Source organism: Meles meles, chromosome 2, assembly GCF_922984935.1.
Source record: "Meles meles chromosome 2, mMelMel3.1 paternal haplotype, whole genome shotgun sequence".
NCBI lineage: Eukaryota > Metazoa > Chordata > Mammalia > Carnivora > Mustelidae > Meles > Meles meles.
The window spans coordinates 33305920-33324075 of record NC_060067.1 but is presented as its reverse complement, the minus strand read 5'-3'; the positions used below and the strand labels follow the sequence as shown (position 1 = coordinate 33324075).

Genomic DNA, 18156 nt, shown 5'->3' with positions numbered 1-18156 from the left:
CACAATCACTGAAATGAAAAACACACCAGAGGGAATCATGAGTAGATTAGAGGATGCAGAAGAACAGATCCGTGATCTGGAAGACAGGGTAATGGGAAGCACACAAGCCAAAGAGCAAAAAAACATTTTTAAAAATGAGGATAGGTTAAGGGATTTCTGAGACAACATCAAGAGCACTAATATTAACATTGTAAGGGTCTCAGAAGGAGGCAAGAAAAGGGCAGAAAACTTACTTGAAGAAATAATAATTGAAAACTTCTCTAAACTGGGAAGGGAAACAGGTATCTAGGTCCAAGGACGTTCAGAAGGCCCCAAACAAGATGAACCCAAGGAGGTCCATACCAAGACACACAATAATTAAAATGTCAAAGATTAAAGATAAAGAGAGAATCTTAAAAGCAGCAAGAGAGAGCCAGTTAGTTAGGTAGAAGGGAAACTCCAAGAGGCTACGAGCTGATTTTTTAGCAGCAACACTGAAGATCAGAAGAATGTAGCATGATCTATTCAAAATGCTAAAAGGAAAAAAATCTACAACCAAGAATATGCTACACAGCAAGGTTATCTATCATTCAGAATTGAAGGAGAGATGGTTTCCCAGACAAGCAGCAGTTACAGTTCATCACCACTAAACTGGCCTTAGAAGGAATAGTAAAGCGATTTCTTTAAATGGAAAGGTAAAGGCCATAATATGAAGAAAATTATGAAAGGGAAAAATTTTGTAAGTAAATGCAAATACACAGTAAAGGTAGTAGAGCAACCACTTTTAGGGCCAGAAGGAAGGTTAGAAGACAAAAGTAGTAAAATCAATTATATCTAAAAGATTAGTTAAGGGGATTCTCAAAATAAAAAAGATGAAAAATATGACAACATATTTGTAACACATGGAGATAGCAGTAAAAATGGAGTTCTTTCAGAATATGTTCAAACTTAAGTAACCATGAACTTAATATACTCTGCTATATACTCAGAATGTTACATATGAACCTTATGGTAACCAGAAACCAAAACCTATGACAGATACACACACACACACACACACAAAGAGAAAGGAAGCCAAGCAAAACACTAAAAAAGTCATCAATCACAAGGTAAGACAGCAAGAGAAGAAATGAATGGAAAAAATCTACAAAGATAACCAGAAAACAATTAATAAAGTGGCAATAAGTACACATCTATCAATAATTACTTTAAATGTAAATGGTCTAAATGCTCCAATCAAAAAGCAAAAGGGTGATAGAATAGATAAAAAAAATTAGACCTATATATATGCTGCTTACAAGAGACTCACTCACTCCAGACCTAAAACACATACAGACTGAAAGTGAAGCAATGGGAAAGATAGTCTATGCAACTGGAAGGAAAAAAAAAAAAAAAAAAAAAGCCAAGGTAGCAATACCAATATCAGACCAAATAGACATTTAAATAAGGACACAAGGGGCACCTGTGTGGTTCAGTGGTTTAAAACCTCTGCCTTCTGCTCAGGTCATGGTCTCGGGGTAAGCATATAGGAAACAGTCCAACAAGAGGCTATAACAATTGTAAGTATCTGTGTACCCAAAACAGGAACACCTAAATACATAAAGCAAATACTGACAGGCATAAAGGGAGAAATTGACAGTTGTACAATAATAGTAGGGGACTTTAATAGTTCATTGACATCAATGGATAGATCATCCAGACAGAAAATCAATAAGGAAACAATGGCTTTGAATGATACACTAGGCAAGATGGATTTAACATTACATTCACAAACAGAATATATATTCTTTTCAAGTGCACATGGAACATTTTCCAAGATAGATAACATGTTAGGCCACAAAACAGGTCTCAATAAACTTAAGAACACTGAAATCATATCAAGCATCTTTTCTGACCGCAACCGTATGAAACCAGAAATCAATTACAAGAAAAAAAAATGAGAACAGAATGCAAACACGTGGAGGATAAATAACATGTTACTAAATAACCAATATGTCAATGAAGAAATTGAATAGAAAATAAAAAAAAAAAATACATAGAGACAAATGAAAACACAACAGTCTCAAATCTTTGGAATTCAGCAAAACCAGTCGTAAGAGGGAAGTTTATAATCTTACAGGCTTACTTCAAGAAACAAGAAAAATCTCAAATAAAAATCTAACTTTATACCTAAAGAAATGAGAAAAAGAACAACTAAAGCCCAAAGTTAAAGGAAAGGAAATAATGAAAATCAGAGTGGAAATAAATAAGCTTTTTCTACATTTTTAGTCTCTATTTCAATGAAAACCAAGAGATGGTTCTTTCAAATGATAAACAAAATTGATAAACCTTTACACAGACTCATCAAGAGAGGGCTCAAATAAAATCAGAAATGAAAGAAAATCACCAACTTCACTGAAATACAAAGAATAAGAGGCTACTACAAAAAGTTATATGCCAACAAATTGGACAACCTAGAAGAAGTGGGTAAATTCCTAAAACATAATATTCCAAAACTGAATCATGAAGAAATAGAAAATCTGAACTGACTTATTACTAATAATGAAATTGAACTGGTAATCAAAAATCTCTCGATAAAACTCTAGGACCTAAAGGATTCACGGGTGAATTCTAGCAAACATTCAAAGAAGAGTTAACACCTATTCTCAAACAATTCCAAAAAATAGAAGAGAAAGGAAAGGTTCAAATTCATTCTACAAGGCCTGCATTACCTTTACACCCAAACCAAAGACACTACAAAAAATGAGAACTGCAGGCCAATATCCCTGATGAGCAAAGATGCAAAAACCCTCAACAAAATATTCGCAAACCACATTCAATAATACATTAAAATAATCATTTGCCATGATCAAGTGATGTTTATCCCAGGCATGCAAGAATGGTTCAATATTCATAAATCAATCCACACGATGCATCACATTAACAAAATGAAGGATAAAACCCACATCATCTCAAAAGATGCAGAAAAAGCATCTGACAAAATTCAACATCCATTGATGATAAAAACTCTTAACAAAGTGGGTTTAGAAGGAAAATAACATAATAAAGGCCATATATGACAAACCCACAGCTAACATCATACTCAATGGGGAAAAGTTGAAGGATTCTCCTCTAAGATCAGGAAAATCTGCTATTTGGGACAATATGGATGAAACTATATATATTGGGACAATATGGATGAAAAAAGTCCAAGACAAATAACATATGATTTCACTTAAATGTAGAATCTAATAAACAAATGAATAAAGAAAAAAAAACAGAAACAGACTCACAAAGAACAAACTCATGGTTGTCGAGGGGACGAGGTGAGGGGTTCAGTGGGAGAATGGGCAAAATGGGTGAAGGTAAGTGGGAGATTCAGGCTTCTGGTTATGGAATAATGAATCACAGGATGAAAGGTACAGCATAGGGAATATAGTCAATTGTGTTAGTAACAGAACTGTATGGTGACAGATGGTAGCGACACTTGTGTTGAGCAGAGTATAACATACAGAGAAGTTGAACCAGTATGATGCACACCTGAAACTAATTTAACATTGTATGTCAACTATCCTTCAAAAAAATTTAATTTAAAAATGTTTATGAAAATTAGTATATACACTAGAAAACACAGAAGTAAAAAGGTAAAGTATAAACAGAGAATTTAACATATCAGAAACTCTTAAAATTCAATACAAACCAAACTTCATAAAGGAACATGAATAAACAATTTGGAAAAAATTAAAAATCATTAAATTTACCCCAAAAATATTCAACCGAATAACTGGAAGCAAGCAATGTAAACTTAGAGAGTCATTTTTTGCACTGTACATTTAAAAGGATGAAAAAAGGTGGCAATCCAATGTTGGAGAAGAGATATAGAAATAGGTACTCTTGTTCACTTTCAGTGGTTGTATAAATTAGTATAAATAATCTTTCCAGCAATTTTGAAATACATATCACAGCCATTTAAAATGTACATACTTTTGATCCAGAAATCCCTTTTCTAGGGGCCTTTTACAAAAAAATAATCAGAAAAGCATACAGATAGGTCTAAAAATGCTTATCCAAGAATCATTTTTAAAAACCTTGAAATGATTTACATGCCTTAAATGTCACATAAGATTCCTTAAAATTATATACTAACATAAAAATGCTAAGCTTTCATAAAATTAATGATCTATGTGTTCAACAAACTGTATTGAGCCCCTACTAAGTTCCAGGCTCAACTCTAGGCAGAAGCTATAAACAGTGGCAGCAAAAATTCCATCCTTCATGCAGTTTACAAAAGACTGTATCTGATACAAGGATGCCCATGAAATGCTAAGTGGAAAAAAAAATTAAAAATTATATAGAGTATGATCTCATTTCACTTAAGAAACTTATTTCTCATATCCTAGAAAATAGTTGGAAAGGATATATGCTAAAATGTTAACAGTAGTTTTATTTGGATGGCATAGTTTGGGGTGATTGTTATTGTCTTCTTGACACCTTTGCAGTATGCGTTTTTTTCCAATGAGCAATGTTACACTTCTGCAATTAAGACAACAAAGTTCAGAGTTATCCATTTTTCTGACAGACAAACATGGAGGGCCACCATGTCAGGCAAGCTGTGAGTGCAGAGTACAGCAGTAAACAGATCATTGTTCGCATTGTTTGTTTTTGGATTTTGTAAATTGCTCCCATTGTGGTGCTCAGGTTCCAGGAGGAGGGTGTCTTGTAGGTGTGACTGTGAGGCATCTCTATCTAGATCCTATTACCTCTTAGATCACAAGATTCATTTATTCATTCAATAGTATCTGAGATTCTACTACATTCCAGGCAATGTTCTCAGTGGGGACCATGTATAAAACAGACAAAAATCCCTGTATTTAGTTTAGGGAGTTTACAATCCACAATAGCTTTGAAAGATGTGGGCTCCAGTTACTAATGAAGAATGAAACTGTTGCCTTTACAACATTTACATTCTAGTGAAACTCTGTGACTAGAAACCCAGATAGCAAACATTTCACTGACTTCAAAAGCATACTCTGATCATGCAAACTTCTATGGTTGTAAAGTAGGCTCATGATTCAATTCTCACCGGTTTTGAAATAATACAATGAAAACGTGAATGACAGTCTATAGATTAGAAAACCCTAAAACAGTTTGGTTCCATCACACTTCATATCTCCAGAATTACACTAAGCGAAATGACACGTATTGGGGATTCTCAAATATTAATTACACAAAGTATCACTAAGCTCATAAACCCTCTCTCTCACAATGCCATGTCGGTTATAAATCTTTAACCCATCTCCAGATTTCCTTTGGTATCTCCTTCATTCACACCTTTCTGTCCCGTCATGAAAATTAGCTGGCACACAGCCGGTGAATAAAACATGCTTGTTAAAGGAACAAATAATCTTAGTCATGTTTTACCTGGACAAATGAAACCACCTCCCCCAAATTTCCCTTTAACAGTTCTTACAGAAACTACCTGAATGCTCCTTTTGATATCTTTTAAGTAAGTAAAACATAACATTCTGCAAAATTACAAACATTTTAAAGTTGTCATTTATACAGACTGGTTTAGAAAAACAATACCTGAAACAACTAAATTTATTACTTAGCACATGTTTTACACAATCAAATGAAGGCCTTACATTTTAGCGTTATAATATTAGGCAGAAGACAATGTAAACTTTGGGACATGTATGTGTACATTTCCTTAGTTTTGAACAATTTAATGCTTACTATTTTGTAAATTATAAGTTCTAGAACATTCCTTTATTGCAAGCAAGAGCCTTTAACAATCTGAATACCTGATGGTGATTGTGCCTGTTACCTGCCCATCCACCAGCCATTCTTTCTTTTTCCGTAAGTAATAAAACATAGAGTAATGTGCCCAGTTAGAAAACTCCATTTCCCAGCTTCCCTTGCAGATGGAAGCCAAAGTAAAATTAGGATGAGTCTTTGTGTGATACTTCCAGGAAAATCCTTTGGTCTTTCATCTTTCTAGGTTTGTTTTTTTGTTTGTTTGTTTTTTGTTATCTTTCTGTATCTGGAGCTTTTCCATGATGACTGGGAGTCCAGCAACCATCTTATGACTTCATGGAAGATGCTGAAGCAGAAAGGCACAGAGACAATGTCCCTTCCGACTTCATGAATTGAGCATTGCTGACCTAGACTGCCTACCTCCATACTAGGGTGAAAAAACTGTGTGTAAACCACCGTAATTTCAGTTCCTCTTTTTAGCACTCCTAATGTTGTACTGAGAGATCCATTTGTTTCAGCCAGGGTAAAAATGAAGAAATTCAGAATTCTTAGCTTTCTGCTTTATCTTGTTTTGCTTTCTGGAAAATATATCTACTATCAGGGTTTCAACTATTACTTCTGAACTAAAGATTCTCCTTTGATTTTGCCCACATCTAACCTCCAAGTTTAAGTATCATCAAAACATGTCCCTTTGGATATCCCACAATTCCTACTTCTTATTATATTGACCCTCCTTCTCAATTTCCTTATCTTTTAATAGATTTTTCCCAATCAGTTTTAAGACTAAAGCAGAGTTCCTCAAAATGTGTTTCATCTATACCAGTACATCCTAACAAGTTCATTAAGAATGTAGATTCCTAGTCCTAAATGAAGAAAATCTTCGAGTAACTCAGGAAATTAATGAGATACCCAAGATCTTACAAACATTAAAATTTAAAATTACTCCTTGAGGACCTCCTTTCATTTTATCCATTTGTCTCCTGTCCTATATTGCTATGTCCTATGGTCTGACCTTTGTAACCACCTTTCCTACTATTCTTCCCTACACTCTTCTTTTAACCCTCCTGACTCTCTTGCCTTGGGGATCTCTGCTGTGACTGTTTCCTCTGCCTGGAACACTTTTTCCCTAGATCCTCACAAGGCTAACTCCTTCATTTCCTCAACGTTTTTTTTCAGTGAAGGCCAACCTAACCGATCTATTTAAAGTTGGAATCCATCCACCAACCTTAACGCGCTACCTTCTTGTTATATTTCCCATAGTACTTACTACATAACAAATTCTGTATTTGTTAATGTATTGTGTTTGGTCTCTTGCCTCACTAAAATGTAAGGACCTCCAGAGCTGGGCTTTTTCTATTCTATTCACTGATGTATCCCAAGTACTAGGAATAGTACTTACAGGAGCTCAAGGGATACTGCTCACCTGAGTTTACGTTTTACTTAGAAATAATCTGTGATTCCTCCCTTCCCATTTTCACTGCTCCACTCCAAAACTACTCCTGGCCTTTGTCATTACTAGACTTTTTCTTTTCCTTTTTTTTCCTTAATGACAGAGTCTATCTACCATGCCATTCTGTCCAAACCATCCAACATCCAGAATGTATCTTTCTAAGATACTTCTTTAGGGACGACATTCCCCAGTGATGATTTGGCTCCTAACTGGGCCTGTTAGATACTATGCACTGGCATCATGCTTGAATGAGAAATGGATTAGACAAACTCTAAGATCGTCAAATACTTGATTCTATATCCAAATGACTCATCTTGGCATTTGAAATGGCCTATAATCTAGCAGGAATCTACCTATCCAAATTTATATTCTACTCCTTCCAAGTTTCCCTCTGCTCCTGGCCAATTTCCTTACGATCTCTCAAATAAGCCATGTTAACATTCACCGTTTTTTTCAATTGGTTACTCTCTACCTTCAATACCCTCCCAACTATTGAAAAGAAGAAGAAGAAGAGAAAAAAAAAAAAAAAAAAAAGACAATATCCTTTGGATATTGTGTGCTACTTACACCTGAAGACCAGAGCCATCTAGCATTAACTGAGCCCCAGACCTACTGATTTAGAATCTATACCTAACAAGATCCCCATATAAGTCCTATGCACCTCAAAGTTTGGGAAGCACTCATCCCAAATTATTTCTCAGTGAAATGTTCCCTGAGCAGGCCTCATGCTCTATGTCCTGACCTCCAGTGGGACCTATGTCACCCATAGCAAACACAATGTTCTATTAATAATATCCTCTCCTAGATTATTTATTCCTTATTTCATGTAAGTTCTTTAGCCCCCATTTGGATGTAAATAACTTGCACACAGGACAGCCACGCATCTGGCCAATTCGGCTGCAGGGAACAGAAACCCATTCAAGTCACTTCAAGGGAAAAAAGAGCTTATTCTAACAGTACTTGGGAACAGGGACTAGCAAACTCAGGGAGGGAGGGTTTCCAAGGTCGGGCTACCCCTTCTCAGCATCTGTGTCTCTGCCCCATTCTCTCCATCTAATGCATTCTCTCCCCTATTTTTCTCTCGTCACCAGAGTTCCTGCTTCCTCATGTCAGCAATCACGTGACCCATTAGAGCCGGCTCCTCTCTTCTTTACTACCCTATTCACCTCTGCCCCTTTCTGCTTCAATTTTCCCCCTCCCACTCTAAGCTTAACTCTTTTCACCAGTCAGAGGATCACCACAGAGAAGCTTTTTGAGCCAAACCACAAGGTTACAAGTGTCTGTGCCACTATGGAGTGTCTGCCCCTGAGTCATGAGCCCATCCTACTCCCTTATCAGCCGAGCCAAAGGGGTTGCAGTTCAGAACAAGGCCCTTTAGGCAGCAGGAGCTGTCCAAGGAGAATATTCCTTAAGAAAGAAAAGTGTGGGCAGGGTGGGCAGTGAGCCACATCTCCAGCTCACAAAGTCATTATTTATGTTGTCTTCACCGTAGTCCTGAGCAAAATACTGAGCACATAATAAACTGAAACCAACCAATATGGGAGGCAAGGGTCATTCACCAAGCTCCACTATGGCCCTGACACTGTGCTGGATGCATAGAGAATACAAAGATTAAATAAAAACAGTCCTTTTTTTCCCAGAGCGCTACATCCAAAACGTGTCACTGAACTAGCTACTTGACCTTGGGCAAGTACCTCAACCACCTGGGCCACAGTTCCTTCAACTATTAGATGAGACCACCTTCACTTACCTGCAGGCGTGTGGTAAGATTTCATAAGGCAGGCTTTCAGAAAATGTTTTGAAAAATACACAGGATAATCAAAAACAATACCGTAGCCTTTTAATACTAAAAAAAGTCCTCTCCTATGTCACAGGTTTTGCATTGTTTTCTGGTCTTTTCTCTCTTCCTCATTTCCCACAATATAGGATCCATCAATGACTGCTATTTGAAAAATAAATCCCAATTATTACTACTATATTTTCATCACCCGTATGGCTTACTCAGGTTATGATTAGGAATAGTCTATCCATTTCACTCAGAGGTATAAAACAAAAAAGAATGAACTGTTTACTGTGTTCGTTTCAAAAATAACACTATCATTTATTCACCTAAAACTGTACCTAAAACTGTAATGTCTTATATACTCTTTTCATTACGGTACAAAAAAGAAGTATGTACTAAATTCCTGTGTAGGCCACAGGTCAGTTGTGACTTGTGGACATACCTATTCACAGCAGTTTCATTTAGTCGCTGTAATCAGTAAACCATAGGTATTAGAACTCAATGCCCCCCTATTTTTACATCAAGACTCTAAGGAGGAAAAACAATAAAATGGCCTGTCGCAAGCCCGGGAGTTCTATTCTCCTAACTGCTGTATCTTTTTACTAAAACCACTTTCCCACCTGCCTCACATTAAAGGATGGGGTAGGGGGAGGAGGCAGACCAGGGATGATGGCAAGATAGGCTATTTCTCGAAAACATGTTATTCCATTCTGCAGGATTCAAGTACTGGTTTGTGGGACAGCAAAACAAGAAAACAAATATCTAGATATGTACAATCTTGGCTTTGCCATAAGCAAAATCAAGAAATAATTTCCGAGTGACCATCCCTTGCCAGCAAGAATGCTGAGGGCTTCTCGGGAGAAGCCGAAGAGGGTGCCTCGGCCCTCCCAAAGCTTACTTGCTATACCCTCGGACATCTGTTGCTCAGCGCTGACAGGTGTAGCCATTCAACAGCTGGCCCTGGGTGGAGCAAAGGAGACAGCTTCCACCTTGCTAAAAAGTCAGCTCAGCTGGCCAAAGTGAGGATCTCAGGTAAAAGGAAAAACAAAAAACAAAAACAAAACCGAAATCTCCGATGGAAGCTGGGCGAGACTCCACTGCAGGGAGAATTGCAGAGGCTGTGATGCCCAGAACCGCTGAGCACCCTGCCCCAATTAAGGTTCCTCACGCTTTAAGAGGCAAGGGGCTGTGGATCAAAGGCTCCTGCGTCTGGGAAAGATACTCCGCTCCTCGGGGAGCCGCGGTGTGGGGGCTGTAAAGAGGTGGGTGCTGGAAGCGGGGGAGACGGGCTGGGGATCTCCTCACTAGGATGAAGAAGCCGAGCGGAGACCCGGAGGCTCGTGCGCCAGTGGGAAGGGCGGTGGGCAGGACGAGAGCGCTCGGTGACAGGAACCGAATGGTCACGCTGCGGTGTAAAGCAAGCCTTGGGGCTCCGGCCGAGGACATCAATTCCGGGGATCTAGAGCCGGAAAGGGGTCTGCAAGTGCACTGGAGGCGATGCAGAGAGAAGGGTCCGCCGCCGATCAGGCGCGACCGCCAGAGTTACCTAGGGGAAGAGGTGGGACCGCACATCTTTTCCCTAAAACACACACGGCCCGACCCAAGCTGGCTCCGGGCCACCCCCGTGCGCGCTGCGCGCACAGCCCCGCGCTGCGGCGGCCACTCACCCTCTGCGCGGGAGCGGATTTCCGACACTGTCCTCCGCATGGTGGGCATCGCGGCGACCGCCGCAGGTGGAGCCTCAGCCTGGACTCTGCACCTGTCGCGGCGCCGAGCAGGCTGGAGACCTGGCTGCGCCGCGCCGAGTCCTCAGCCGCCGCGCGGGCCCCGTCGCCCACCCAGGGCAGCGCAGCCGCTGGACGGCCCCCACGCGCCGGGGCAGGAGGAAGAGGCTACGAAGGTGGCGGAGTCCGCAGAGCCAGGCGAGCTTCCCGGCAGCCGCGGAGGGGGCTGCTCGGCGAGGGGAGGAGCTGGGGTGCCGGCGCCGGGGGAGGGGTCGCCGGGGCGCGCGCTTACTCGCTCCCGCGGCCGCGCGGCGGCGGAGTCGGGAGAGGGGCGGGAGAGACCCAGGAGAGCCTCCTCCTCCCCGCCCCGCTCCGGGCCGTACCATTCCTGAGGGGGCAGGGTGGCAGCTCCCAGCCTCCTCTTCCCGGCTGGGCCCCTTCGCTCCGCCTCGCAGCTGCGGCTCGGCCTGGCCTTCATCAACACCACTCTGACTCTCCTAAATCTTGACCAGAGAGGAAGGGGTGCTTCGGCGCGTGCATCTCCCCTTGTCCCCTCCCGCTACCCTCTGGCTTGTAATAACAATGGAATTGCCCGCGCTCTGGAAAGAGGTGTCGGGTCTGAGTCGGCCTGCGAGGGGCGAGAGGGGCTGGGACGCCAAAGGTTAAGTTCCCTTCCCGGCTATGGAAGGGAAGCGGGAGTTTGCCGCCAGGGTGGAATTCTAGCCTCTCCGGGCGGCCAACAGCCCCCGCCGCCTGAGCTGCACTTGCTCCCTCGTCTGGCCCACGAGCAACAGGCTCTGAGGCCGGGCTCACCCCGGAGCTAGTGCTCCTCCTGCCGCTGGTGCCTGGGTGTGCCTGGAACCCCTGCGAGTGGGCCGGTGCGTTGGGCCGGTGCGTTCCGCCAGTGCGTGCTCTGTAGCCCGACAAAGCTCGGAATTGCAATAAATTCAACTTTTGGGCTAGGTGGTTCAAAAATCACTTTCAATTTGGTTTGTTTGTTTTGGGTTTTTGCTTTTACTCAAACCTGCAGGAAGTTGGGTGCAGTAGTTTTACCTGAAATATATTAGGAAATGACCTAATATAAAAATCCATAAATATAGAGTAGATTTTAATTTCCTTCGTATACTAGAGATCGTCACAACTTCATTACCTTTTATTTTTTATACCGAGGTCTATGCTAACAAGTATGGAGATAACTATGGTAGAGGTATATATACATTTGCTGATCTTATCATCGAGTTAGGATATGAGGTTTTATGTAGATTCTGGTGAGCTGCTGAAATGGTAAGAAAGGAATAAATTAAGTTAGAAGCAAATTGCTTCTTCCCTCATCTTGTGCTCTTGGTCCAGCGCCCAGAGGAAGAGAGAGACCTTACATGGAGGCCTTTCACGTGAGCTGCTTTCAGATCCTGCAGGGAGAGGTCTGAGGAGGGTTTGACCACAGATAAGTGATTATTCCCAAACCTCAAGAAAAAGTGAAATCTACTAGTAGCATCTTATCTCCATTTGTGCTATTTCCTTTGCCTCCTGCAGGTAACATTTGCTAATCAGGGCCCTGCCCTACAGGAATACTGTCGGGAGGCAATCAATGCATATTTATGAAGAGCCCACTCCTCTTGGCTCTGAGTCAGAGGCTGGGATTAGAACAAAGAAAATGTATTTCCATGATTCGTGGAACATCAGCAAGGGTAGAGCAGGGCTCAAGATAACTGTGTTCTAGTAATGGTCATGATTTGCAAGTTATGTTCTTATAAAAAACAAGAAATGAGCATGCAGTCTTCTTAGGACAGTTGTCACTGGCCATTTTTATTTCTTCCAGGTCCAGGACCTCCTGTATAAAGCAGGCATCCTCTGACTTGATAAATATGAGTCTGGAACAAAATTAAAAGGGTAAGTACAACATGAAGACAGTAAACAATGACAACAATAACAACAACAGAAAAACAGCTTTAAAAGTTAGTGAACAGAAACTAGAGATAATGCTAAGCTTTTATGACTAACATTTTAGGTGTAATTTTATGCAAAGCCCACGCCAGTTTTTATTCAAAACCAGTGCAGAGCAGCATGCCAGTATTCGATTTATAAACAGTCACCTTTGTAATTCCTAAGAAACCCTCAAATGAAGCTCAGTTCTGCTTATTTACAGATAATAATTAACTGAAGGGAGTTCCAGAGATTACCTCTGTTTTCCAGACAGCAATCCAGTTTATATGTTTCTCTGTGTTTGTGTGTCCCATTAACAACCCATCAGTGAAACTGACAACATAGGCCACTTGTACAGGAAATGACAACTGCCTTTCATACAGAGAAGATCATTGCATGATATAGACTGTGTCTTGCTGTGTGTTGACTCCCAGATTATTCTATCCCTCTATCTATAATGGTAAGAGTATCCCGACAAACTCATTTCTGAAAAACCACTCATTTCTGATTGCTAGAAATCACACACATTTTTTTTTTTTTTTAGATTTTATTTACTTATTTGACAGACAGAGATCACAAGTAGGAAGAGAAGCAGGCAGAGAGAGAGAGGAGGAAGCAGGCTCCCTGTGAGCAGAGAGCCTGATGCGGGGCTCGACCCCAGGACCCTGGGATCTTGACCTGAGCCGAAGGCAGAGGCTTAACCCACTGAGCCACCCAGGCGCCCCGTCACACACATTTTTATGAGGTCAGAAACCTGAGTGACAAAGAATATTGCACTAATCTACATTGGCTTGATTTCAAAGCCATCTCAGATAATTTCATCTTCCATTGGTGAGCAGAGTGCAGTGTGCCAGCCCCTGGCGGGGGACTCTGGTTCCAGCATCATGACCTTGTCACAGAATCTGTAGTACAATTCGGATGTCAGCAAGATCATTTCAAAGCTTTCAGGTCCTATGACTACACTACTGGTAGATTTAGAAGGAAGAGGGTTATTCAAGGACGGCTTCTCCAAGGACCAGGTTTTATCATCCTCCACAAGATATACATTAAATGCATAAAATGTGTGAGGTGCCAAGCCAGAGTGCTAGGTGACAAAGACACCTAAATCACATGTGAGATCAATGTAACAAATGTAACCAGCAATGTAATGTAACAAAGTGGCTGATACTTAATGTCCAGTAGCCCACAGACATTGAGAAAAGGAGAGAGTCCAAGAGCTGAGGTGATCAACATGATTGAACTGGGTCTTAAAGTCAGGGTTAAGGCTATAGAAATGAAACAGAGACATTATCAGGTAGGAATGCTTAGCATATAGTAGATACTCAACAGTGGTTGTTTAGTGAATGTTTAAGGGAAACAATGATCGAAAAACCTATATCCTTGGGAGGAACAGAGATATTGGTTTGACTATGACAAAGCTTCTCCTTGGAAATCTGTACACTTTAAATGGGTGACTTATATGCTATGTGAATTAGAGTTAAATAAAAATGTTGAAAATATGCCTTTGCCATTGTCAGCCAAAAAATCACCACGTCCAGAAATTCAAAAAGAGATGTTAGAGGATATTCTTACCTTGGTGGGTTTTCACTTACCTGATGTTGCCTGAGTTGGTTGTTGTTTGGGGCCACCAAGGATTAAGACTTGGGTCTCCTTTGGGAGGAACTTGTAGTCATATAGGCGAGAGAGGAATGCTGATTTGCTGATTTATATTACAGCCAAAAATGCTTTGTGAACTTGGGGCCTGAAGGTGTTCTCATGCCTGAGAACCGGCATCCAGTTAGGACTGAGGTGTAGAAAACCGATTTCCACACACCTATAAAATACAGATGCTGAGTAGCACTGGCCACTGTACTCTAAATTCTTTTGCAGATGCACAAAATAACTGGATACATTAATGTTAAATTATAGATAATTACAATTTTAGTTGAAGATTGAGATTAAAATATGACATAACATCCTATCAAATTGCAAAGCTACCTGGTTATTGTAAGAAAAGATGCTTATTATCTTTGGGCATAGTTGGTATTTCATTGCTTCAACAGATAGGGTAGGGTTAACATATTATATATATTATTAGATTTGTAAGGCACATTTCCCAAGTCTTCCCATCTTAATTGCTCTCTTTCTGTCACCATCCCTTACATGCACACCCCTCCAATAAACCAGAAAATTCTTTAGGCTCTGTTTCCAAAATATATCTTAATTCTATCCACTTCCCTTCATCTTTGCACTCTTGTATACCATGATCTCTCACCTATAATAACCTCCTCATGGATCTGTCTGCTTTTATTTTTGTCACCCATTCAAATTCTAGGTGCCATGGTTATTTTCAAACACAAATCATTTTGTATTATTTCTTAAGACTCTTCAGTGGCTTCCTATAACACTGGGAATGAAACTCAAGCTCTTTATGATTTTCTCCTTGCCTTCCTCTCAGATTCATCTTCTGTCCCCTCATTTGATCCCTGGGCTTGGATTATCCCATACCCAACCCCACCTTAGATTGCCCCATTTCCCAGAGTGCCGGCCATCGCCACATTGTCTTAATTCCATCCTTCTCCTAGCACTTATCTCCATCTGAAGTTTTCTTATTTGCTTGTTTACATGTTTATGAGAAATAGGTCTTGCTATGTTTGTCTCAATTCCAATTAATGTCTGTCGTATGGCACAGTATCCATACAAATTTGTAGAATGAATGAATGAATTGTAAATTGTGTGTACTGTGAATGATCTGGTTCCCTAAGATTGGACAGTGGACGTCAGTAGAAGAATAGGTAGCATTCTATTTGGAATGATAACATGTTATGCCCTTCATCAACATGTATACTGGAATATCTTACTTTGTCAGAATTATTTACATGAAATAATTTAGAGCGTATTTGTCATGAAGTCCTTGAGATCAGAAAAATCTTATGAAAACCATATTGGCTTTTGTCAAAATTAAGTGATGAAATTTTAAAAACAAACTGATTTCAACTAAAAGCTCTAAATCCATTGTCATTGAATAATTCAGGTGCTTACTCTTACTTAATGATAAAATCAATACTTTCTCTCATGCCTATGATTCATTTCTCATGACTGTATCATCATTTTCTGTTCCAACACCTTAGCAAGGTTTTAATTCAAAATTATAATGTCTTTAAACATTATTATCGTCTTCATATACTTGGAATCTCCAACAAAAAACTACAATGATATTTTCTTCACTGTAATTGAAAATACTCTACTCTTGTTTAAATGAAACTAAAATTTTAAAATGTGGATTTGTATTATATGAAAGGACTTTAAAAGATTTTTTAAAAGATTTTATTTATTTATTTGCTGGAGATCACAAGTAGGCAGAGAGGCACATTGGGGGGTGGGGGCAGAAAGCAGGCTACCTGCTGAGCAGAGAGCCCAATGTGGGGCTCAATCCCAGGACCTCAAGACCATGACCTGAGCCGAAGGCAGAGGCTCAACCCACTGAGCCATCCAGGCGCCCCTGAAAGAACTTTTAATAGAAATTTTTAAAACTATCATCCAGTCTATCTAAAATAGCAATCGGTTCACAGTCAAACTTTTAGGAAAAATGTTACTGAATGTTTTACTCAGTAAATGAACAGTTAAGGGAAAACAGTCTTAGGGTTGAGATCTAAAATTCATACCTCTTAGTTCAAACTGATAAGAGACTAATTAAATGGTAAGATTTTTAGATTTAAAAGATTCTTTCCTATCATAGCCAGGAATTGTAAATTAGTACCTAATCAGATGTACTATTTCCCCCCAAAATTAACAAACAACATTCTAGTAGTACTGATCCTCTGTAAAATATTATTGTAATATACTCTGTGAACTTTATGGGTAATATCTTTAGCATGGTATTGTCATGGATTTTGAGATTTTAAAAAGCAGCTTTATTGAGATATAATTGACATACAATAAACTTCATCTGCTTAAAATATAGAATTTCAGAAGTTTGGACATAGGTATCCCCTGTGAAGCCATCACCACATTTAAGATAATGAACATATATCTATCACTTCCAAAAGTTTCCTCTTGCCCCTTGGTATGGTTGTTCTAGATAACTTGAGATACCTTTTCTCCATGCATGCAATACAATTTATTGAGTGCCCACCAGGTGCTAGACACTGAGCTGGGTATTAGAGATTGAGTTAAAACAAATAGGTTCCAGGCCCTTCCAGAACTCATGACATTGATCAAATAATGGTGTAAATAAATATAAAATCAGAACTATATAGCACACTCTAAGGAAAGATAGTCTGCACCTGGATATAGTGATTATACTATAAAGTATTTCTGGGCTTTCACGTTATATCTAGAACTCTTTTAATTTGTTTATATCTGTTTTTGTCATAGATCTAAAGATGTACAAAAATTGTGTTTCTACTGGATTCTATGGCTTTTATCTTGAAAAAAGTATAATGTTTGTTATATGGAAAAGATAGCCAGTGAAGGAAAGAAATTTCATTATAATTCATTTCTTTGGTGTTGCCCAGAAAGCCAATATTGGAAACAAAAACAAACATCCAAGGAAATCTCACTTTTTTTCCTGCCATGTTAATGAGATGCTGTTTCAAGAAGGAAAGATGGCAATACTGTGGAAAAATGTATTGAAAGAGATGAAAATCTCAGAATTTTCATTAAATATTGAGTATAACAGTAAATGAGATGAATAATTATCATTACCAATATAATTTTATAATTCTATGACTTTTAATTGAGAAAGAATGCCAAGCCTAAAAAAAAAAAGTTTCCTGATGGATTGAAATAAGCCATAACTTTCAAATATGAAATATTTGCACTTGCATTTTGGCCTCTTGGATGATACAGCCTCTGCGCAAGTTCATAATTCATTGCAGTGTTTAGCAGATTTATTGGAAAATCACAGTGGGTTGTTTTTTTTTCCCCTCTGATCCCCAAAACCAGAAACAACATCTGCTGGAAAGGGGAATTATTTATTACTGTAGTTTCTTGCCAACATTGAACTCTGAGGAAATCCACTAAATGGAGAAAGTGAACCAATCCAGGATTGCATTTTAGTAATTCCCCAAAGAAGAAATGGGGGAACACTATGAAGAAAAGATACGAAGAAGGTAAGCTCACTGCAGATTCAAGGTTTGTGGGGCTGGAGACATTGGAGGTAGGAGCACAGTGAACTAGGGGCTAGTAGGAGAGCAGATGCTCAGACCTTTTGTATAGGTGGGCTTGCGTATGCCAGACTTCAAGTGTGGGCTCGTCTTCCCTGCCTGTACTGTCTTATCCCCCCCACCCCCCACCCCCGCCCAATTTGGTTTTACTCTGAAAACTGACCTCAGCCTGCTACATTGGAACCTCTTTTCTCCTGTTCCTGCATCCATGCTGTTCCATCTCCCCCTGGCTCTCATGCTCTCAGAAGTCAGTCAGGTCCCCTCTAACTGAGTCTGCTTCAATCTGCTGCCTGCAAAGCCCTTTGGTTTTCAGTTGACAAGATTACTGATTCCTACTTAATTTTTTCCCCCATCAACATACAGAAAGTTAACTTATGTAAAATCAGATGCAGCCATTTAAATGTACAAGGTGAT

The 18156-nt window shown here is 39.8% G+C and overlaps 1 protein-coding gene and 1 long non-coding RNA gene across 4 annotated transcripts in view; one reads left to right on the top strand and one right to left on the bottom strand.

The window, feature by feature from the left end:
* ATP8A1 (ATPase phospholipid transporting 8A1) overlaps positions 1-10964 on the bottom strand; it is a 228671-nt gene extending 217707 nt beyond the window's left edge. For 2 of the 3 annotated variants that reach the window (XM_045988323.1, XM_045988314.1), the window contains exon 1: positions 10616-10964. In XM_045988323.1, coding sequence (XP_045844279.1) covers positions 10616-10664 — 49 coding nt within the window. In that variant the 5' untranslated portion in view covers positions 10665-10964. The remainder of the gene's footprint in view (positions 1-10615) is intronic. The other variant, XM_045988331.1, reaches the window with a different exon arrangement.
* A 246-nt stretch (positions 10965-11210) lies between these two features.
* LOC123931342 lies at positions 11211-17680 on the top strand. The gene is made up of 3 exons (XR_006816254.1): positions 11211-11550; positions 12492-12562; positions 17522-17680. It is a non-coding gene; the product is annotated as an uncharacterized LOC123931342 (long non-coding RNA).
* Positions 17681-18156: the final 476 nt, after the last annotated feature.